Below are 22,571 nucleotides of genomic sequence, written 5' to 3' on the forward strand. Positions count from 1 at the left end.
TTCAGCTCAGCTGGTGATGCAGGCAGCAGCTCCTTAGCTCCCACCTCGGTGGTGGGAGGTGCTATGGGGTACCGAGTGAGATTTTTGGCTGCTGTGTTTTGAAAATAGTTGGAGATTCTGAAGAGAGGGAGTAATCATCAGATGGTTTTGGTCTGGGTAGGGGAGGTAAGGAGATGGAAAAGGAGGTTTCTGGGAAGAAAAGAGGTGTAAGTAATGGGGTCTAAGCTCAGCTGGAGGCAAAAGTGGGGTGAAGGCTTGGGAGCTGCTCCTGGTACAGCTGCTGTCACTGTCACCTCCACTGGGACTTGTTCCTGGTGCCTTTTCACCAGCACTGCTGGCTTTAGAGTGAGATGTTTGTTTTGCTGAGGTTTTTATACAGTAGCAGGAAAGGGATAATGGGAAGAAAAGGAATTTGATTTGGAAGAAAGTAAAAATAGTTCCTCATTTCCTATAAAAAGAACAAGAAGAAAGGGAATGGAGATGTGGCTTTTAAAGGGTCAAATCAGATCTGCTTCTTTGTGAAAAACAGACCTGATTTATAGTTCGCCAGTAACTCTGAAAAAATACTATTCCTGGAACTTATAAACGGTAAAATTGTTGTGCTGGATTTTAAGTCTTCAAGAAGGATGCTCAGACAGCTTTGTGTGTCCAGCTACAACTGTCCCTCTTCTACAGGGGGGATCGTCTGCTCCAGCAAATTGCAGGAAGAAATATCTTTGAACACCCTGGCTGCCTCTGGAAGGAAGAGGGTGGTTCCCTTTGATTGTTGACTCTTCTGTCTGCCTGAGGGTGGTGTGAAAGAAATGGGACTCCAGAAAATAAATTGGTGGGAGCAGAGGGGAAGAAGAAGCCACCAGGCCTTGTGCTTTTACATACGTGTTTGCGTGTGTGTCTATTTTATATACACACTTGGGAAATGTAGTGACTAAAGGCCCCACGCAGTTGGCTCTGCTGCAGAGCAGCCTGGAGCCTTGCAGTGGCACAAAGAGCTTTCTTTCACGGGAGGGCGTCGCTCTCGAGTTTTCTTCCTTCATTCCCTCTTTTTGAAGGAGCAGCTCTCCAGGTGGAGGTGGTTGAGCAGGGCTGGTGTGAGGGTGGAGGTGGGAGCAGCGGGGCCCAGCCCATAAAACTGGAGAGGTGGGAGGTGCTGGCGTCAGGATGGCCTCGGCTGGGAAGCGGCAGTGGCGGAGGAAGAGGAGGGAGGCTGGGCAGCCCATGGGGGGTATGGAAGGGGGGGAACCCCTATAACAGAGCCCTGGGGGTGGGGGCTGAGTGTACAGAGACTGGGTTTTGGGCGTGGGGAACTGGAATAGAGGGCTGGCTTATGGCACAGCTTTGCATTTATCCCTCTCTAGTCTGGTTAGATGTCTTGAGTATAAATATTTCTTCTAGGATTCTGAAAGCTTGTAGTGCCTAAAAGAAAAGGAAAAAAAAAAGTCCATGTTACTGGTATCAACTTCTTTTAAAAAAGATATTTTCCTCATGCTGCATGAAGGACTAGTGTGGGAAGTCTTGTTGTGGTGGAAGACAGTGGCTGCTTCTTATTTTTTTAAACAGAAGCTGCCTTTGTTTGAGAGCTTAACACAGACTGATCAACTTTTCTAGCATAAAGGGAGTAGCCATGTGTGGGCAACTTATCTCTGAGAAGGTTTTTTCTAATGTGCTCTCTTACCCTTTGCCTGTTTCAGTACATGCTCAAGAAAAGGAGGGTTCTGTTAAAAGCCGAGACTGCGTAGAAAGGCTGGCACGAAAATACATGGTAACTTTTCTGATTGCTGCTCCTCTACCTCCCTATTAAAATATAATTCAGAAAGTGTTTGTTGGTTTGCCCTTGGCCTGATGGTGCAGCTGGCAGGGCTGGAAAAGAGTGTGTGAAGAACAGGTGTGGATGAATTAATTTAAAGGGGAGGGATGGAGGAAAATCCTCCACTTCTGTGCTACCCTCTGGGGACTAGGCAAGGTGTTTGTTTGTAAGGTCTCTTTCTAAGCAAGAGCTTTAGTAAAAATGGGTGTGTTTTGAGTCATTTATCTGCAGTTACATTTCTGAGCTGTAGGGCCACCAAATGCAAAGAAACAAACAGAACCACAGTGCAAACTAAAAATTGTTTTGTAAAGTTACTCACAAGCCTGGAGTAACAATTCTTAGCAAGTGCAAGGCATATTCTGGACTGCTTCCCTTTGTGTTTTTGGGGGTGAGGAGTGATAAGAGAGACTTCTATTTTCCCCTTATGTCTCACTTACACAACCCAACCAGCACCACACCTGTAGGATATTTAGAAAGACAAGCTGGCTTCAGATGGGGAAGCTGTGGAGAAACTCAGCACCTACAGTTGGTACTAGAACTTCAGTTTTAGCCTGAAGCTGCAGTAACTTCTGCTTTGAGTGGCATTCATTTCCCTTCCTCCTCTGCAGCAGAAGTGCACAGTGGAGTCAAGCACAGAGTCCGAGTCTGAATGCAGGGCGGAGGTAAGGACTGACTCTGAAGTGTTCTGATGGTGATGTGATTCTCTGATGTGTATCCAGCTCTTCCTCCAGCCTCAATAGAGATCATGTGAGGCATGTTGTGGGGGGTAGTTGATTTTGTGACTGGAAAAAAAACCAAAGCAACCCCAAACCCAACACTACCCTCTCTATCAGGCTTTTTCTTACAACTGTTACTAACTTTCCTAAAGTTGATTCTAGGGGGATGAGGCAGGAAAGAGACTGTTTTAGGCAGATAAATGCTAAGAAAATGCTGACCTGGGCTGTTCTTGGTGGTTAACTTTCAGCAGCTCTGGTCCGGTGGGATTTCTACAGCTCTGAGTGGAGAACCTCTACCTTCTGACTGTCCATTTTGGGGGAGATTAAGAGCGGTTCTGTTGCTGTGGCAGTTAGTTATGGATATTGGTAACTTCTTGAACATTGTTCTGTCAAACCAGTGTGTTTAGTGCTGATGAAAAAAGGCCTGATGCTGTAGTGGAGAACAAAATACTTAATTTATGGGTAAAAGTCTTTGGAATTGATGCTTGCTGTTGGTCCATGTGCTCTGTGGCTCGGAGAAGCTGCCTGCTGGGAGCCTGCCACCACTTCACCTTCCAGAAATGTCAGGGCAAGGCTGGAGTTGTCTGTGTTCTCCTGGGAGAAACCAGCCTGGAAGTCCAGCTGTGTGATGGCTGGGCAGGGGAAGGGGGACTTGCACGGGTCCCAGCCTGAACAAAGAGCTGGCTGTTCTCACTGAGGTTGCTGAGGCAGGTGGCAGGGCAGGACTGGGGAATTTCTGGGCTCTTTGGAGAAGCAGAAGGGCTTTGTGGGGCTGTCTCTGTCCTTGAACCAGCACAAGAATACATGGTCACAAATGGACTTGGACTTCAGCCTCTGTGCTAAAGCCTTTAGTTTCCTGTTGAGTCCAGATTCCTGAGCCCTGCTTTGTCTCTGCTGTGCTCAGTTCTCCCCCTTCCCACTGACTGGCAGGGTGTTCTCTGAGCACCTGCAGTGGATCCTTCTCAAGAAGCACTTTTCTACTTTCCTTGCTGTTAACTTCTTTCCCTTTCTGGGGTTTGCTTTCTAAATGGAGTCTCCCCTATATGGCTTTTTTTTTTTTTTTTTTTTTTTTTTTTTTTTTTTTTTAAATTAATAGGCCCAGGCTCTAAGCACTATTTCAGGATTTCAAATCATCCCTATGTGAAAGAACAAAAAGGGACCTGAGTGGGAGGGAAGCTCTCTAGACTCTAAATTGTACCCTGACTACCATTATTTAAGTGCTGATTTGGTTTATTTTTCTGGTGGCATGTAATTACTCATTGTTCTCTTTAGTGCAATGCTTGAAGCGCACTAAGACTTACCATAGCTCTATTTCAGGTTAACTTTACCAGACCTTTAAAAGTTAGACTGAGACACACTTTTACTGTCTTTTAGCAAGGTGACAATCTGGCTTCCTCTTCTCTAGGATTTCCACATACTCTGGTTTTCTTTTGATAATTTATGGGAAAGTGCCTTATTAAACCTATGTTAACTTCTCTTAAATAGGTCATGCCTAGCCCACTTGCTGGAGGACTCAAGAAAGCAAAGGAATCCAGGGGACTACAAGTAGGTTTTGGGTATTAATACAGTTCTTGGTGTAGCATCCAAAAACAAAAATAGAGGTAGGAATGTGTGGATAAACAATAAAACTTCCACAGTAAGTCTGTGACTTAGGTTGAAAGGGATTTTAAAGTCCACTGTATGGTGCATCTTGTTTGGTTTGGCTTTTTTTTTTTTTTTTAGGATAAATAAGCATCCACCATGTTTAGAAATTTTATTTTAGTTTTTAGATCCTTATGATGGTGATTCAGAAGATGCATCTGTTCACACTGACTGTGGTATAAAAGACGCACCATGGACAAACAGTGCCCCAAAAGCAATGCCTTTGGAGGATGCTGATAGTTTAGAAGATGAAGAATCCTTCCCTAATCCTCCAAATGTGAATGAAATTCAGGCAGTGAATGACTGTAGAGCAGCCCTGGAGCTTCCCTGCAGTGAGAAGGATCTGTTGCAATCACCTGAGCTGCCTCCACCCACAGAAGCATTTACCCCCACAGGGCTGACACCTGACCATGCCTTACCGATGGGCATTGATCCTTCAGCCTCCACGGATCTCCTTGCAAGCCCGGCTGACACTGCTCTGCACCCCCAACTCGCAGCTCACTGTGAAGGCACAATGGCCAAGCAGCCCATAATTAAAAGAAAACAAGGGATTCCTGCTCCAGAGGGTGCCAGTGAAAAGCTAAAGAGAAAGAAACTCCGTGCAACCTAATGAATCAATCACCGGACAAATTGTTCTGAAGGATCATTCTGGTAGATTTCTTTTGCAGCGTACCTGAACTAAACAGGCTGCCTCAAGCCTGTTACAAGTGATCTCTGAGACCCACCTGAAAAATGGAATCAAGTAAGTTGTGTGGCAATTCCAGTGAAGACTAGCAAAGGTATATCCACAGCATGGCAGCCAAGCTTGGTGCCCAGGTCCCCTGGAAGCCCCAGCCCCAACTCCTGTGTGTAGTACCCAGAGGCACCTGCTCAGTTTCAGCGTAATTTCACCAATTCTGACAAGGACTTGTTGAGGAGGGAAAGAAGAATGAGCCCTTGGATGCAATTAGCTTTCAACAGCTTGGCTTGTCTGGCACTTGCTTCTTGGTGTGTCAGAGCTCCCTCTGAGTGCTGAAGGATACAGGTTTGACTACCAACAGCTGAATTGCATCATGCTGCAACTACTGGCAATCCAGCATTTATTTTCTCCTTCAAAGAGGGAGAAGTTGCTGTTAACATAGTTGCTCCTACCTGGTTTGACTGATGTTTTGGGCAGTTTTTGTGTAGCTGCCAGATAGATGTTTACAATGTGATGTAGAACACAGCTTAGAGCTTCTTGGTGAGAGCAGTCACTTGGGAGAAGTGGGAGTAGTGCCCACAGATGGGAGGCCAGTTAGGGAGCAAAAACTCTTATCTCTTATCATCTTTACAATCTGAGTAGTCTATTTGTGTGGGAGGGGAACTACTAACTATGAAATTATGATGATGGCTTGAAAGATGTTAGTACCAACCATTTGTGAAAACATTTGTTTTGTACAACTGGCAGAGATGTTTAATTTCCAGTTTCTTTCATAAGATGGAAAGCCACTAAAAATATTATTTAACTGCTAGCTTTGTACTCTTCTGCCTGTATATTTATTTTATTAAAGCAACTTTTCTTTCACCCTTATTCCTCCAGCTGGAAATGTTTTCAATCAGCTTGGAACACATGTGGTTAAACAGTAAGTTTCAGAGGCCTTTGCCCCTGGACAGAAGCTGCTGTGGTTGTCCTTGACTTGTCCCAGAGGCCAAGACTGCTGCAGTGAAAACTGTGAAGTTAATTGAAAAAAACCCAAACAAACCAACAACCAACCACTTGCAGCTACAGATTTGTGTGTACTGCAACTAGGCTACAGCTCTCTCTGGAATGAAGACTTGTGAAAAGCTTAAAAAGATGACAGTGTGATGCAGCCCAGCCCTTCATTTTAAGTCCTAGCTCTTAGACCCTCTAGCTCTCAACCCCATCAGCTGAGGCTAAATAAAACTGAACCCCTGACTTTCAAACTGCAGCCAAGAATCCTAAACTCCCCTAAAGAGGATTTTAGTTAAACCAGCTGTTTTGCACAGCATGGAAAAAACACACCAGGAGAGGAGGGAAGTAAGTGGAAAGGTAAACCACGTGGGACAGTATATACTTACTCATTGGCGTATGTTTATTCAGTAGGAGAATCCAGCCGTGGATTAACTTGTGAACTGAAATTGCACCTGTTGTTAATTCAGGCCTAATGCAGAAGTTAACATAAAAGAGCTGAAGAGTTTGGGAAGCTGAAGCTCTAGGATACTTCAGACTCTCTTGATCTCCCCATCAGCATTTGCCAATAGATGGAACTGCTTTAGGTAGTATTTCAATAGTAGCTGTAAACAGCCCAGATCTATCTGCTGTGCACAAACAGTTGCTGAAAGGAAGTTGCATGTGCCAGATCTTGATTTAAGCTAATACTTCATACTGCAGCTGCTACCCAGAGCATGCTGCTAGCAGGAGGGCTGCTTTTTTCTGTACAATGTAATTGAAACAGAAAGCACTGGAAGCAGTGACCAGATCCAGACGTATTCTGGTACTGGAAAGCAAAGTCTCTCATCGAGGCTGACACAAAGCAAAGGCATTGTAGTTACAACTCATCTTGGATCATGATGCATGTAGTTCTCATCTCTGTTCCTCACAGCCGGGTAAGAGAGCTACAGGCACAAAGATTACATGATTCACTGGTCTGGGATTCACACTTTGTAAGGTAACAAAACCAGCCAGAACAGTTTAATCTCAGCGATTAACTTCGCAAAATAGTAGTGAGAGGGCAGAAAGCAGGATTCTGTTTTAGTAACCAGCAAGCATTGACCAAAACAAGTATGTGAGGCAGGCTGGGATAGCTATTTTTCCTCCCAGCACAGGCTTGTACTATAGAAGTGTATGTATATATATATATATAAGTAAAGATATTTCTTTATCACAGGAAAATACTAGAGTTGATGAAAGTCACTGCTTTCAAAGGAGCAAGCACTGAAGGAAGGGGCTCCCAAAATTTCTATTTTGAGATTGGAAAGCTGTGCTCCTGCATTCTTCCTACGTGTCTTTGAACACTTGACTTTAGCCACTGTCAGAGAGAACAGCTGTTCTGAGAGGATGGTCAAAAGGTAGAAATGCTTAGCCAATGAATTCAGGATTGGAAAACTACGCAAATGCCCAAACCATTACAGCAACTCAAGGAATTAGCAGGAACTCTCAGCCTCCCTGATTTAGTAACAGTTGGTCACATAATATTGTAACTCCTTGTGTAAGCATTTAATAGCCTCCTCTTAGGTTACTGAGGCCTATTTCACCACAAAAGCAGTTTTAGAAAGAGGAAACTCTATGGTCCATAGGACAAGGAAGTTTAGTTCAGGATGGTCCAGCTTCTCAGTGCATTGTGGCAGGTCACTTCAAGTAAGAACCAGTGCATTGCAAGTAATTAATGCAGTGGCCTGAATTATCACAGCAGATGCCAGGCTTTGTGTCTTACTGCACCTACAGACTTACATTCCAAGGTTCCTGTTAGTGGAGGTTAGCTCGAAGAGCAACTTCTATTTATTCTCTGAAAAGATCATGGGTATAGGTTTTCCAGACCAAAAACACCATTAAGAATTATATGAACAGAAATAGACAGTCAACATTTTTGCTATATATTTTATTTAATATAACATAATCCATCAAATATCACATCTACCAATAACCATCTAAAAATCTCACTCAATTTTCCTTCAAAGAAATCTCTGGCCTATCAGCTTCCCAATGCACCATTGCTTTTCCAGCCAACTTGACACAAATCCATCTGCTAACCTACCCTGATTACAAAAGTACAGGTGAGCACTACATAGAAGACTGACACTTACTATAGCACTAACCAGTGAACATGAATTTGTTTACTCAGTGCAGAGAACTGCAACGCCACGCTCATAGAAGCTGCGGGGATCTTCCTTGGTGGCTATTTCAAAGTCAACGGTGAAAATCAGATCAGCACGGGTGAAGTTCAGATAAACTGGTAAAGTAACCTGGGGAAAAACATGAATATAGAAGAGTTGTGTAAGTCAGCTGAAGAGTGTTAACAGGTTTCTGTAACACTGTATGGTACTAATGAGATGGGAATTTACTCTCAGATAACTCAGTACTCAAAATATGAGGGAAAACCCCAAGACTTAATAAATTCACAGATGCTGCTACAGGTGTAAAATTGAGTTTTGACCTAAACAGCACTCAACAGCATTTCTGGATGCCTCTCATTTTTATGTGTCTACAAAGGAAAGACATGAAGCACTATGTCAGTTTGCTGCTAGCCCTGAAATCAGATGCCAGATGACACTGAGAGTGATTAGAGAACACCAATTTGATTTATGGTGCCCAGTACAAGTATCCATAAAGGCTTAGGAAAAAAACTGCTAGGTATATCTAAATAATTTCATCAACACTTACAACATTTGCTTTTTTATCAGCATTTGTCTGCTTGATCCAGCGAAGCTGTGTAATGGGCAGGACAGTTGAAATAGCATTCGAAAGTGACAGCTTGTTGTTACTGCATGTAGCTCCCTGAAGCTTCAGGCCTGCAAATTGCAATACAGTTTAGAGTTCTACAAGCTTCCATACATCCAAAGGCTGTCTCCCCCTGTATCTTTCAAGGGCAAAGTCTAGTAAATGAGAAGCATTTCATACTGCAAAATGAAGAAGTTGTAGGTGATACACTATGCGATACCACTTCAATATATACGGGCCCCAGTCTTGAGATTTATTAGCATTGCAAATACTTCCCTAATAACTAATCTGTAAACATTTTCAGCAAGTGTGTATTAACTTTTGCAATGACAGGATCTTTTTCATTTGACAATGCCCATTTAATAACAGAAGCTTCTGAAAACATTTTAGAGCAAGGTCCCTTCCCTCAGCTAAGTTTACCTGTGACTCCAAAGCTGCAGGCATCCAGGACTGCGTTCTGGGTAGTTGTAACATTGACCTCAAGACAGAGTTCTTCAAGGGACCAACTGTTTGCTTGGGCAACATATTGTCTGGTAGCAGTAATATATGCCTCTGGTACAAACAGGCCACCAAGGCACACATGGATGTTCTATTTAAGGGGGAAAATACAGGGAAAAATGTATTTCAGCTGCAGTATTAGTTAATGACTATTATAAATACTTCAGCAATCTATTTACATTAAAATGCTCCTGCTGCTACTGGAACACCATGTAACTGTTAAGATGCTTTTTGCTCTAAGGCTTTGTCTCCTGTTGTTCTACAGTACTAATGCTCCCTCTGATCTCTGTGCACAGTCAGTCAGCTAAGCCTCATCACGCTGCGATCAGGAGATGCTCAGCAGTATTTACAGACATCTCAGAGAACACTGACTCAAGTTCATTGACTGAGGAGCTATTTAGAAGTCCTGATGTGAAGACTCCACGAAGCAGTTACACAGCTCCACCAATAACCCCAAGAAGTCAGCACAAGGTACCTTCAGTTCTTTTGCTCCACCAGAGGCAGCTGCCTGGGAAATATTCTGGAGCTGTTTAATGCGCTCACTGAAGTCAGACACCCACTGGATAACAGTCATACCAGCTGGCACTGTGTAATGAGACCAGCTACGAGGCAAAATACCTACAAAAAATGTGATTAGAATTAAGTTTTGCTCATATACAGGTTGAAATTACACACTATATTGAAACTTTGAAGACTTGGACCAGAATATCCACCTCCATTTTAAAAGACCCCTCAGTAAGTGAAAGCACTTTCAAAGATTACAGAGCAAATGGCCTCCAGGCCTACTCTGTATTTAAAATGCTACCCCACAGTTACAGACACCTTTCAAGAGCAGCTGCAGTTACACACAGCTGTTTACTGCAAGACCTATCTTCAACTCTGCATGAAGATTCGAGTTCTTTAGAAAAAACCGAAGAGGTCAAGTATCTGTGTTTCAGAAAATGCTTTTGTTCAAATCACCACATATTATAACATGCAGGATGTTGGTGAAAATTCCACATGTACGTACAATCTTTAAATAGAAATTCAGAGAACTTGAATATTTTCTAGGAGATTTTATAGGACCAATACTACTCACTTGGTGGTATAAATAACTTTGTTCTGTCACAAGTCAGAAATTGAGAGAATTTAGTAAGATTTCAGCTTAAAAATTAAGCTGCTAATATAAATTGTATCAAAAAGCCTAACAATATTACTATTATAGCCTAACTATTATACTATTATTATAGCCTAATTATTAGGCTATTATCAACCTCAACTTGAAATCTCAAACCAAACCAATGGGAATTTTATGCTCAACTTTAAGTATTGCTTGTGTCAAATGGCAAAGCCTATCCACATTTTTCTACCGTTTTTGGGTATTTTTTAAGCTGCTGACCACAACAGCCTCTTACACAGTGCAAGAAGCAAAGAGAGCACTGGGAGATGCCAATTTGAATTCCCATACCTTTCACCAGCTCATTTATCAGTGTACGCAAATAGTTGGTTTGTTTCTTTTTCCCTTCACACACTTGAACCACGTCTGCCAGGTCCTGACGAACATCCTGGAGCAGCTTAGCTCCCATTTTCACCTCTCTCTCAAAGAACCGGAACAAAGGATCCTGATGGTTAAAACATTGAAAGTAAGTTGCAGATCAAGGTTCTTGCTGGAAAACTGCTATGAAAAGCAACCCCTTAATTCTGGATGGACTGAACAGTGACACTGTGACTCAAGCATTGAACATGAAGATGCAGGCTGTGGTGCAGGAAGTGATTGCAGAAACTGTTTTACAACCAACAATCTCCTCTCCCTTGGAGAAGCAAGGAAGTAGAAGTCACAGCTGAACAATTAATGCAGGCTGCCTGCTGCAGCTCCCTGGCTAGACTGTTTGCCATTGCATTTCTTCAAATAATACCCAAAAGACATAAACCAGGTTTTAGGAGCATTTCAAGAAACCCAGCAGGTCATTACATGGCTATGCAACCCAGAATCAGCATCAACACAGGTTCCATCGACCCCTCAGCAGTGTAATCAGTACTTGCAAATCACAATGCACCCGAACTTGTGCTTTGCCTATGACCACGTTAAATAAAATGTAGCTCTTACTTTAATGTTTTCCACAGTCCGCTTCAGATGGTTTAGGGTTTGTGGGATAAGGTGAAGCCAGTTAGAGGCTGTGGTATGCAGTGTTCTCATCCAGGCTGGGCGCCCATCCGATGTAGAATCGGTTCTTGTCTTCTTCTCAGTTTCTGCATAAGCCAGATCATCTTCATCCTCCAGCATCTGCATTTTCAGCATTTTACTGATCATATCTATGCCTAAAACAGAAGATTTGCTGTTAGTCAGAGAAGCAGTGGCATCAAGATTAAAACATCCCACTACATGCAAGAACCAGGACTTTCCATTATTCCTAGTCTAGACCTAAGATTCAGAACTGCCCAGCTGTAGGTGGCTCCAGAAGCTTACAATAAAGCTTTCCACAATCAAGATAGGAGCTTGCCATCTGGAAGACTAAATGTGACTGGCTTTTTTGATTCACAGGCTCCTGGTCAATTTTTGGACTACTCAAGTGTCCTTCCTTGTGGAAGGTAAACCAATTGTGTTGAGAGAGAGAAGGAGAAAGCTATTGACTCTTCAGCAAAATTTATATTTCTCTTCTGCTTTTTAGTTAGAATCGTGGCCTGGTAATCTATGGAAGACATTGTTAAAGTTCTGGATTTACCCTGTGTGGTGAGAAGAACTTTCTCTGCATTATTGGGCAGGCCCAGCCATGATGGTGTTTGTGTATCTGGAAGCATCTCAACCCACTGGACAAACTCTTCACGCCTGCAAGGCACAGTTGTAATACTCATTAAAAGGTTTCCTCTGTCAGAATGCCAAGGTAATGCTTTGCCCGAGACAGATGTTTACACAGCACAGAAATACAGGTTATGTGCTTGGTTTTTTGTTTTTCTTTGTGTGCAGTTTTTTAATTAAAAAAACCAAAGCTGTACACAGAAATCAGGATAAGGAAAAAATGATACCTGATTCCATCTGGCATCTGAATATCTTTGTGTCCATCAACTTTGCAAGCCAGTTTGAATTCACTGTCAAAACTTAAGGTAGTGAACAGACGTTCCAAGAAAGTGTTTAACAAACGTTGATCAAATTCATTATCGATACGACCTCCATAGATAGACTGGGCCATCAGTGTCTTCAGTGCAGACCAGGGGATCTTATCAGGGGAAATGTTTTGGCGACCCTATAATTAGCAGGAAACAATTGTTAAATTACCAACAGGTTTTTTGTTCCTACTCATTTAGCTTCCTTGATGTTTCTAGAACAGACTATTTCACTGAAGATCCAAAGTAATCTGTCGCCTGTGCCTAAGCACACAACACTACTTGCCTTTGCTGTATCATCCAACCAGGTATCCACTGTGTCACAGGCAGATCTCAGGTCAGATTCTCCGAACTCGTATTTCTTGGACCAACCCAATGGAGCATAGCGCAGGCGCTCTTGGATAATGGCATGGAACCAGGCAAGGAGGAAATACAAACGAGCACGCTCATTTGGAGACTAGAGCGGGAGGAAAAAACCAACACAAAACCAAGTAACTGTTACTTCAAGTGAACTGATAAAGCCAGCTGAGAGACTACAAAGTATCAGACTTAATGTTAGATTGCTACTGAAACTGAATACATTCTACCAACAGAACAAGCAACTACTACTTTACTTGGGGGAGCAGAGAAAAACATTTGAAGCACATCTTAGAAGCTGAGATTTTAACATCTAAGTAAGATTTCAAGTAATGTGTTCTTGCATTCAGTTTCATCGACACAAACCACAGTCTCACCTTGCACATCCTAGAAACTGGAATGCTACTGAAGGTTCTCAGCATGTTTGCCTTTACACCAGGAGGAGGTTCAAACACGAAGATTCGGCCGGCACGTAACAAATTCACTGGCACCTAGAGAAGATCAGTAAGCTCAAATCCAGCTGCTTTAGCCTTCAGTAAATTAAATTCCAGCACAGTCTGTTACCTTCAAAAACCTCATGGTGAGCACATGAAGTCCTGCCTTTCTTTTGGAGGTTAAAGGAACAATATGAAGTTTTCAGCTACAATTCAGTTATCAGAAAGCAAGCCTAGTAACTCCCCATGTGTGTATTTTCCTTCTTCTTTACTGCAGAAAGGCAGTCATGAGAAAACCTTCCCTGGGGAGCACTCTTAGCTCTGCAAGCCAGTTACTCTGCCTGAGAAAATCAAATTTTAAATCAGTATTACCTTTGGATTAATCTCCATGGTAAGGAAGAGTCTGAAACAAGCATGGGGTTGCAGGGAATGTAGTTTCTTTTCTAGTTGCATGAGCCAGCCAGGAGCCAGGTGAACGTTCTTCAGCATTACCCATCTGTGAATTTTTGAAACAGAGAAAGTGCTTTTTAGTGAACAGCTTATGGATCCTGCCTGTGATCATCACAAAGAATAACAGAACATGATATCAATGCTACAGATTTTCCTCCCTCTTTTAAACCTACCATCTACATAGAACCAGAGTTCCTGTGTACCATAAATGGGTTAATTTTCTTGTTCTGCAGGTACAACCTACTTCTCCTCATAATATTTAAATATAAGATGTAAACAGATGTGCTTGCTATTACAAACTTAAATTCTAAAGACAGGCCTACTTTTTTGTTTTACTCACAGTTTTATCTCTCTAGCCAATAGGTAACTTCCCCCTTTTACCTTTCTACTAGGCAGTATCCTAGCTGAAAATGAAACAGAACTTACCTTCCAGATTTCACTGCTGTGTTTATTGCTTTATCTGCTTGGTTAAAACCTTCAGCAGAACCTAAAAGACAAAAGGGTTGTTAAATTTCTTACTGCTAACAATTTCATTACGTTTAGATGTTGAAATAAGGTATGCTCTTACCAATAGCAATAGAAGTAATCTGTGTATTCTGCTCAGCTGCAAGGTCTTCAACATGACCACTGGCATCATAACCAGGCACCGAACACATCAGCACAGGGGTATTCGGTTTCACCTGTGCCCCAAGAAGTTGAAAAGGATATGAATCAATCACTAGATAAATATGAAATGCAGTAAAGTTCAGTGTTTCTTTCCTCTGTATAACTAAACCCATGATGTTACTCTTAGTTTTGCATTAACAAATAGAAGAACAATCCACTCCTCATACCAGAGAAGGGTAAGTGGAAGAAATATTCACTGGATAGCTTAACTCACTGTGGAATTCATGCAAGGTGGCACTAAGCATCTCAAAAACAAGTAGTTTACCTCTGTATCCACAATGTGTGTCAGATCTAAAGGCTGCTCCATAATAGACATGAAAGACTCTCCAAGATTTGTTGAAACAAAGGTATGTGCCATGGCCAACAAACGATCTGGACGGAAGGCCTGGATCAGAAGCAAGCGATGAATGGCCTGTCCAATGGGAGCTGGAAAGAGGAGACAGGATTAGTTGGACAGGTAAGAAAACCATCCTCAACACACTCCTGTCTTCAATTCTCCATTCAGTTTCTCCCCATCTTGTTCTGAAGACTATGTATATAGAAAGCTAATTATCATTTGAAAGATCAGATGCAACTTTTTAATGAAATGCTTATATTCTGTTTTCACTTTGACAGCTTAAAAAAACTTAACCGGCTTCAGCTGGTTTAAAAAATCTACAGGCTGGAATTATTGCCATGAGTGATTTTAATTTCCAGGGACAACAGATCTCTTCACATCATCCCACTCACAAAATAATCTGCTCTTCTGCTAAACTTAGAATTACTATACACTTGTCTAGCATGGATAGGGTAGATAACCTAGAGCTGCTTCAGTTAATGGTTAAGCAGCTTTTGATGCCTCTCAAGGCATCACTTTAATAAGCAGCTAGTAAATACGAGCTCAGAATCCTTAATTTAGCAAGCAACAGGAATGAACCCAGAATGATCAAAGGCAGCAAACACGTCCTAAAGTTATCTTTCAGACAAAGGAGGAACTGAAGGGCAACAGTTACCCTCAAGTTCTCGCTCTTAACAAATCAGTACTGACAACTAATGTAGCAAGACGTAAGACTTCATGCTTAGATACAACTGCACCTTGAAACACTCTACTGCCCTGTTCTCAGAAAATTTGTGTCTTGGAGCTTTTCAGAGTACTGAGCTATCTCCAGATTGGCAGTGACTAAGGTTAATCCAAACTATTATGCAATCTAATGAGATTGTAGAATTACGTTTCATCCTCGGTAGAAGACTAGAACACAGGTTAAGGTGCAGCAACCAAGTGTAGTAACTACTGCTTGGAACAGTTTGGTTTAAAAAACGCAATGAAGCCAAACAAAGAAACCTTCCAAAACCCACCAAAACAACCCAGAATCAAACCCACTAGATTTGAGGTTCCTACACAGTCCCAACTTTATGATTTTCCTAACCATTAAGGTCCAAAATTAAATTCTACTTTAGAATTACTTTTAAAATCATAGTAACTGCTTAGATCACTATAGTAGGACTGGTATGGACAACAGTGCAACTTCACTTACTTGCAGGTTTTTCTTCAGTCCAAAGGTATGGTACAGTCTGCTCTGGGGAGCTGCTATCCAGCCAGATACAGAATTGCTGTATTGAAAAAAAAAAAAGCAAAAAACCTGAACTGGAGTTTCATAACAACAGAAACCTGCTGCAAGGATACGTAAAACTCAAATTACACTTTGTCTATTATGCTTTCTTTAGATGTACCAAATCATGTCACTGATATGCCTGATTTCACTGATTGCCTCCAGCACCCCTGATTCTACAGATCTCTACCAAGTCCCAGCCCAAGCTGTATGTTATTTTACCCCACGCTGAACAGTTCGAGAAAAATTAGATGCAGTAAAGAGAATTCAACTTCTAATATAAAAACTAGGCAGGGCAAACCAAACAGGTACTATTTAAGACATGGACATAATTTGGGACATACAGTTTCACAGTCAAGACAAAGATGTATTACTCTCTGAACACTTCAGTCATAAGAAGGTGCAGCGTTCAGCAGATGAGTACACTCCAAGTTTATGCCACATAGACATGTCCAAGACCCCACCATAATGAAGTTATGTATGGCTGGGGCTGCTTCCTTCTACTGCATAATTATCACACATTGGTGATGCAGTAAATGACTTGCAGTGTCACACTTTCTGCTACCATGGGAACCAGAGCTGGTCAACCACAAAGCCAGATGAATGGTGAAACTGTTTATGAGTGATGAACAATGCTGGTATTTACAAGTTTCACAGCTGGGTTACGAAGGAAGTAAGAACATTCATTTCCACAACTACAGCTAGTTCATCTTCAGGGCATCTCTTCCCACAGCAGGAGAGCTTATATGTAAGTATGAAGCTCTTCAAGCAGACACACCTGGAAAGCTTAACAAGATAGCTCAGTGGAGAGACAGACCCTAGCCAACACTTACCTCATCAGCTTGAACTTTTGAAACGAGGTCCTTAAATGCAGGAAGGCAGCTCAGCCTCATCATTGCCTCTGTTTGCTCTACAGTCAAACCATTGATTTTGGGCAGAGATGCAGTGTTTAGTACAATCTCCTTCCCTCTCAAGAAGTGCTGGAATTCTGCATCATATGTAGGTTCCCTAATGTTAAGGGAAAAGAAGACTTTGGCTAGATGCCTTTAAGATATCCCTCCCTTTTTCAATTGAAATGAAGCAAGAAAACAAACATTTACCCAATAGTGCCTTTCAGTTTGATTCGGGCCAACAACATGGCAAATGTTATGTGATCCTGGTGCAGCATGCCACGTGCCACTCGATTGAAGGCCACCTAGGAACAAAAGAGAGCAGTAGTGTAAGAAGCTTTGAACTCTGACCCTTCAAAAATGATTAAAGAATTACATTTATTAGTTAAAAAACTGAACCTGAAAGAGATCCTTTGTGATAATTGAGAGACGGTGAGTATGGTCTGTAATTCCCTTCAGATTTGGGTTCTCATACAAGACATTGTGATAGATGTCCAAGAAAAACTGGAGGGAGTATTGGTACAGGAAATGTATCTGAAAGAGAAGAGAGTTTTATTTTTTCTCTCTACAATCCTGATGTTTGATAACCAGCAGAGTATGCCTACCAAACTGCAATACTGGGCAGTGCCTATTTAGCTTTAACCAGTAAATACACCAAGCTCCTGATTGGAAGAACTCAACCTACCTGTTTCAGTGACTCCATAGTAAAGTAGATACTGCTGCAAGCTGTAGAAAGAGGCAAGTACTGCTGAGAAACAGTCTCCACTTCTTGCATGACAATATCAGTCTCCTCTACTTTTCTGGTGACCTCTGCTGCTTCCTTCTTCAGGTTCTCAAGAGTAGTAATGATGGTGTCATCATCCAGGATACGTCCCTTCACTTCATTAAGTGCTTGTAGTAGGGATTTTTCCAACTGGCGTAAGCGCAGCTGAAATTCACCTTAATTAGAAGAAAAGATAGGTCACATTGTACAGATATGTTAGTTTTTAAGAATTATGCATATTGTGTGTACTTTGCCATTGGACAAACAGCAGCGTATGAAGATATTTCACTATGTATCACTAGAGTAAACCCACTGTAATCTTTTAGAACAGAAGGAAGTTAATTTTAGTAAACATACCCTGAAGCTTGAGGAGGTCAGAGCGTTTTTCATCAACATCTGGTCTTTCAGCTTTCAGGACTTCATTCAGACACTGGCTCTGTAAGCTGCTGCGAGTTACTGTGAAGTTCACAAAGGTAACACGAGAGCAGAGGTCTGGTGGGAATTCAACCTGTCACAGGGAACATGGAAAAACTTTCTCAGCTCTCTTCACGTGCCATTTCTACAAACAGGACAGCTTTTGTTTTACTTACTGTTGGATCTCTGGTGGAAAGGAAGATAACGAAAGATGGTGACAAATCAATATCTTGGTCTCCCAGAGTAATCAGAACTCTGCCTCCAGTTCTTCGGACTTCACGATTCAGAACAGGATTCAGAACTGGATCGTAGCTCTCCACATCCTAGAAAGACATATGTGTTAAAGACTGTTGTTCGCAAATGTCTCAGTCTAAAACTCCCAATCCAACTGGGGATTAAAATTCTGGTAAGTAAACAATTGGCAGCTGGTTTGGAATGGGGATCACATTCAGAATGTATTTGCACTTTAGATGTGTAATTGAGCTACACAGGGGCAGAAGAGGAGTATTATTAGTGGTGGTAATTTTGTTAGCTCTACTGCATGTAAGCCCTATTCTAAACAGCACAAGTTAACAGTTACTGATCTTTTTCATTTCCATACTGAGAAGCAAAAAACCCGCCCATTTCAAGTGAAAGTCAACTATTCCTATAGTTGCCTATTTCTTTATATTACTGAAATTTCTCCCTGATACTCAGAGTAGATTTAATTCTAGATAACTAGCCATGTCATATGACTAGAGAAAGCACATGAAAACAAAGGAACAGTTAGACAGGTTGCAAGTCATTTTATAGTGTGGAAGTAAAGAAAGATCATTTCAAAATAAAAGAATTTGATCTCAAAATGGTGGAAAAGGAAATAAGTTCTTTTGATTCTGTAGCTCACTAATTCTTCTCAGGACTAACACCACATGTATCACTAGTTTACTTGTTAAATTGTAAGTTGAAAATAAAGTTGTTGGCATGTTACTAAGAGAACAATTGCAAACTTTTCTGGTACACGGGACAGAATTCAAGAATTTAAATAGTTTCTACATCATCGTGCCACTAACCTGAACCAGAAGTGGGTTACCAAATCTCAAGGCACTTTCCAAGTTCTTCCTGAAAGCATCATCCAAGAAACTTGTACGAGTTATCTTACGGTCTTTATATTCATTCATGATAAACTCTGTAGCTTGCCCAGAGGGATCAATGATCAAGGGATACCTTAAGTTAAAAATAAACCACTTCCATTATTTAGGTTTTGACTGCAGAATGTTGAAGCAGTTTTATGAATTTACATTGCATTATTAGTCTCAACTCTAAAACCTTGTTTATTCCTTCACTAAGTTGAGGCAGGTTCAGTGACTCACTTCAGAGTTTTGAAAGGTAAGTTTGTATTTGGGCAACGAAACAGCTTCAGTTCAAGGCAACTTATTTTAACAGCTAAGCATAACAAAAAAGGCAAGAAAAGGTGAATGAGAGCTTTTATGTTTTACGCATGGTTGAAAAGCTTTTACAAACATTAGTTTCACACACCAGTGAAACAGTGCTTTGAAGGAGCTACTGTGATTCAGTAGGTGCAAACCCTGCCTCCTGTGAGAATGTTGCTTCAGAACTCCGTCTCTTAGAATGAAGTACCTGTTAAAGCGCTTGAGCATGATGGCATTCTCAGTGCACAGGTCATCTGCAGGCAGAGAACTTGCTTGCCAGCGCAGCCGCTCATCGGCGTTGGAAAGGTACTCGGTCCTTGCGATGTCTGTGCGGAACTGCAGGAAGCAAACACAGTTAATATTTAACGTGACATTCTCCAACCAGCTGGTGAAGACTTTTGAAGTAAATGCAGCTCTACAAAGTGCTCTTTTCCAACCGCTCCATTCTTTACCTAGCAATCCTAAAGTTTAACTCCTGCAGTAAATCAGTTTATGGTTAACTTATCATGACTGGATCTTTACCTGGATATTTGCTTGCTGCAAATGGTGAGACCATGTAGTGAACAGATTCTGACGCATCTGCTGATCAAAGTAGCCAGCATAAGCAATAAAAGCTCCCGAAAGTAAACAGTCTCCTGCAATAGTGGACATCTGGTTTTTGAAAGTCTCACTTGTCTTCTCCCATCTTTCACGTTCAGCAGAAAGACTCTTCAGAAGAGCTGTGCTACGGTTTACCTAGAAATAAGTGGCGAAGTAGATTCTTTAGATGATGAACTGTTGTCATATTACAAGTCTCTCAAGGCCCAATTTAAATTTAAAAGCTCAGCATGAGATTAAATTTGGGGTTCTCCACTTCAGTGCTTATTTATTATGTTGATTTTAACTGTTACCTTGAGGAACTTAAAAGTGCTAAGTACTAGTACAGTAGCAACATACTAATGTATGATATCAAGTACATAGAAAAATCTACCCTCCCCTCCTTTAAGTCCAGTTAAGACATTACAATCACACTACATCCATGCCGGTTTTCAAAGGCTTTCTACGTATTTTAAACCTTATGAGAACTGTCTTGTTAATCTAGTGGCAACATGAGTTGATATTTCTCTAACTCCCGACAGGTTTCTTGAGAAGCCTCATGACACCCAGAGATGAAACAGTTTAAATGCACTGCAGAAGGGAAGCAACCAAGTCCACTCTCAAGCTTGAAGAACAATTCAATTTTGGACTGTCAAAGATTATAGAATGGGAAATTATTGGTATATAAAGTCTTACTTTTGCTTCTACAGCAGCCAAGTCTGCCTTAATAGCTTGAGCCTCCGAAATCAGTACTGCATATTCTTCTTTGTAACGGGCAATACTGGCCTCAAGATCCCGAATCATCTGCTCCACTTCATTTGCTTTCTGTTGGTTGTCTTTGGCATCATCTTCCAGCTTCTGCAGTTCATTGCGTAGAGGTTCCACTCTTTTCAACATATCAGCATAGTTCAGCTGCAAATGGTAAATAGAACCTTTATACTTTCAAAAATGACTGTCAACAAGAACCACAGCATTCAGGTATATACTATCAACTGCATCTTTTCAAATTTATGTACTTCTGATCTCTGTAAGAATTAATAACTACTTTAGAGAAACTTTGTTTACCAATCCCTAGGAACTAATTGAAACTAAGCACAGAAACATAATTGCTTTTTGCAAGATTCTTGTGCTGCTCTGTAGATTTACACAGGTTCAGACCACATTAAAAAGTGCACAGCATCATTTTACATAAATATTCAATATGGTGTCCATGCCAATACTGTGCTAATCTGCCTTTCTTAGCAATGAAATAAGTAAAGCTAAGCCACAGAACAATTAGGACAGGACCTGTTGGCAGATTCAAATTAAGTACACTCTCTCCAGATCATGCCATTCCAAGCAGGCACAGTTTTAACAAGCCAAACATTCTGCTGTATTGAACACCAACAGCAAGTAAAACCCTTTTTGGGTATCTCAGTCTGGGGGCAAGATGCCCCAAAGCCTATTCCTTTAGGAAACTAGTCAAGTATTTAAATGTCTGCCTAAAAGACCTTGGCACAACTGCCTTGAGTGTGTTCTACTCTGAGGCAAGACAAATGCAGTCTCATTAAGAGGACTGCATTGCATTTTCCAGTGAAGAACCGTATTGTCCTGAAGAACGACATTACATACAGAAAGTATCCACTAATGTTCACTGTAAACCCAAAGTTTTCCAGTGCAGAGGCTGTACCACAACTGGCTAATAATTCTCTGGCACAGCACTATATATCGCATAAGCATTCATCTGAACCATCTACCCCATTTCTCTGAAGCAAAATAGCTTGCAGTTCTTAGCTGAATAAAGGCAAATTCAGAGCCTTTAGACACTGCTATATGTCTTCTGGCTCACTCTTTTCACCTTGCCTTTGCTTCCTCAAGCTGACTTTACCTGTGCAATTGCCCATTTCACCATAGGTCCGCAGGCCAGTGATGCTCTGTTTACGATTTCATAGTTGTAACTTGGGTTTGACAGGTAGTTTTTCTTCATCTTCTCCCGGATGGCATCACTGCAAGGGAAAAATTTTTACAGATAGCATGAGTACACTGTATGTCAGCACAGAGCTGCTCAGTATCCCTTTATCTAGCCTGCCTTCCACAGGGGACAGTGAACATTCTCTGGCAGTTTTGCTGAGTAGTAGCTGGGATGTTTTAAGTAGCTCCATACATTGTTTCAGAAATCACAGCTTACAGGTGATAAAAAAAATTTATCAATATTTTAAGATTAGTCACTCACAAACTGCTCAACTCTGCTCTGAAAAATTTGGACTTGGAAGGGAATTCAGATGTCTCTAGTCTGACCTTCAGCTCACATTCAGAGTCAGCTAAGAGGCTGACCTCCTAAGCTGAATAAAGCCCTCAGCAGCCTGGTCTGTTATTGCTGCAAGGCCACTTTCGACTGACATTGTGGCTTTGGACACCAACACGCTGCTTTGCAACCATGCCTTGAAGTCACACAACAAGCAGCAGCTTTGCTCCAGTTTGCATGATACACTTTGGCTTCAGCAGTCCATTTCCTGTACCACCTGCATGTTCATCATGTACAGTAAGCTGGTGTCAAAGGAAGTCACGTGCTACCAAAGCAATTACACAGAGGACAGTCCAGTTAAGACCCTCCATTCTTTATAAATAGTTTGTTCACATAAATATCTCACACTTTACCTGATTTCCTCAGCAGAGAAGTTAACAATGGTTGGAATGAAGTTCTCTCTCATGATGATGGAACGTATTTGTTTCCAGTCAGTGGTACTTTCACCTAACAGCAGGCAGATGGACTCCAGCGCCAACTTAACTGCTGCAGGTGGATTAGCCATGGAACGGACCTCTACCAGGTGCTGCTTCTTTATTGACTTCACAGCTAACCAGGGCCAGAAAGATGAAGAGTGTTGAT

At 41.6% G+C, this 22,571-nt stretch overlaps 2 protein-coding genes across 2 annotated transcripts in view; one reads left to right on the forward strand and one right to left on the reverse strand.

The window, feature by feature from the left end:
- Positions 1-1,588: 1,588 nt before the first annotated feature.
- LOC109143484 lies at positions 1,589-5,710 on the forward strand. Its single transcript, XM_019281075.3, has 4 exons — positions 1,589-1,759; positions 2,413-2,466; positions 4,006-4,065; positions 4,283-5,710. The coding sequence occupies exons 1-4, from the start codon at positions 1,622-1,624 to the stop codon at positions 4,769-4,771; spliced, it is 741 nt and encodes a 246-aa protein (XP_019136620.1). The 5' UTR covers positions 1,589-1,621; the 3' UTR covers positions 4,772-5,710.
- A 2,008-nt stretch (positions 5,711-7,718) lies between these two features.
- DYNC1H1 (dynein cytoplasmic 1 heavy chain 1) overlaps positions 7,719-22,571 on the reverse strand; it is a 45,764-nt gene continuing 30,911 nt past the window's right edge. Inside the window, exons 52-78 of the mRNA XM_039553408.1 lie at positions 22,343-22,538; positions 21,573-21,690; positions 20,402-20,617; positions 19,652-19,864; positions 19,338-19,465; positions 18,770-18,923; positions 17,897-18,043; positions 17,664-17,814; positions 17,229-17,482; positions 16,943-17,077; positions 16,754-16,848; positions 16,487-16,661; positions 15,579-15,654; positions 14,330-14,490; positions 13,967-14,078; positions 13,825-13,885; positions 13,321-13,444; positions 12,892-13,005; positions 12,444-12,614; positions 12,080-12,297; positions 11,779-11,882; positions 11,163-11,374; positions 10,524-10,677; positions 9,552-9,694; positions 8,999-9,167; positions 8,522-8,649; positions 7,719-8,103 (exon numbers count right to left, since the gene is read on the reverse strand). Coding sequence (XP_039409342.1) covers positions 7,975-8,103; positions 8,522-8,649; positions 8,999-9,167; positions 9,552-9,694; positions 10,524-10,677; positions 11,163-11,374; positions 11,779-11,882; positions 12,080-12,297; positions 12,444-12,614; positions 12,892-13,005; positions 13,321-13,444; positions 13,825-13,885; positions 13,967-14,078; positions 14,330-14,490; positions 15,579-15,654; positions 16,487-16,661; positions 16,754-16,848; positions 16,943-17,077; positions 17,229-17,482; positions 17,664-17,814; positions 17,897-18,043; positions 18,770-18,923; positions 19,338-19,465; positions 19,652-19,864; positions 20,402-20,617; positions 21,573-21,690; positions 22,343-22,538 — 4,058 coding nt within the window. The 3' untranslated portion in view covers positions 7,719-7,974. The remainder of the gene's footprint in view (positions 8,104-8,521; positions 8,650-8,998; positions 9,168-9,551; positions 9,695-10,523; positions 10,678-11,162; positions 11,375-11,778; positions 11,883-12,079; positions 12,298-12,443; positions 12,615-12,891; positions 13,006-13,320; positions 13,445-13,824; positions 13,886-13,966; positions 14,079-14,329; positions 14,491-15,578; positions 15,655-16,486; positions 16,662-16,753; positions 16,849-16,942; positions 17,078-17,228; positions 17,483-17,663; positions 17,815-17,896; positions 18,044-18,769; positions 18,924-19,337; positions 19,466-19,651; positions 19,865-20,401; positions 20,618-21,572; positions 21,691-22,342; positions 22,539-22,571) is intronic.

Source organism: Corvus cornix, chromosome 5 (assembly GCF_000738735.6).
Source record: "Corvus cornix cornix isolate S_Up_H32 chromosome 5, ASM73873v5, whole genome shotgun sequence".
NCBI classification, from domain to species: Eukaryota; Metazoa; Chordata; class Aves; order Passeriformes; family Corvidae; genus Corvus; species Corvus cornix.

Coding starts and splice junctions, on each gene's coding strand:
- LOC109143484 (XM_019281075.3), top strand. CDS start 1,622: ATGTGTGGGCAACTTATCTCTGAGAAGGTTTTTTCTAATGTGCTCTCT. Junction 2,467..4,005: donor AGTCTGAATGCAGGGCGGAG/GTAAGGACTGAC, acceptor TCTCTTAAATAG/GTCATGCCTAGCCCACTTGC. Junction 4,066..4,282: donor AGGAATCCAGGGGACTACAA/GTAGGTTTTGGG, acceptor ATTTTATTTTAG/TTTTTAGATCCTTATGATGG.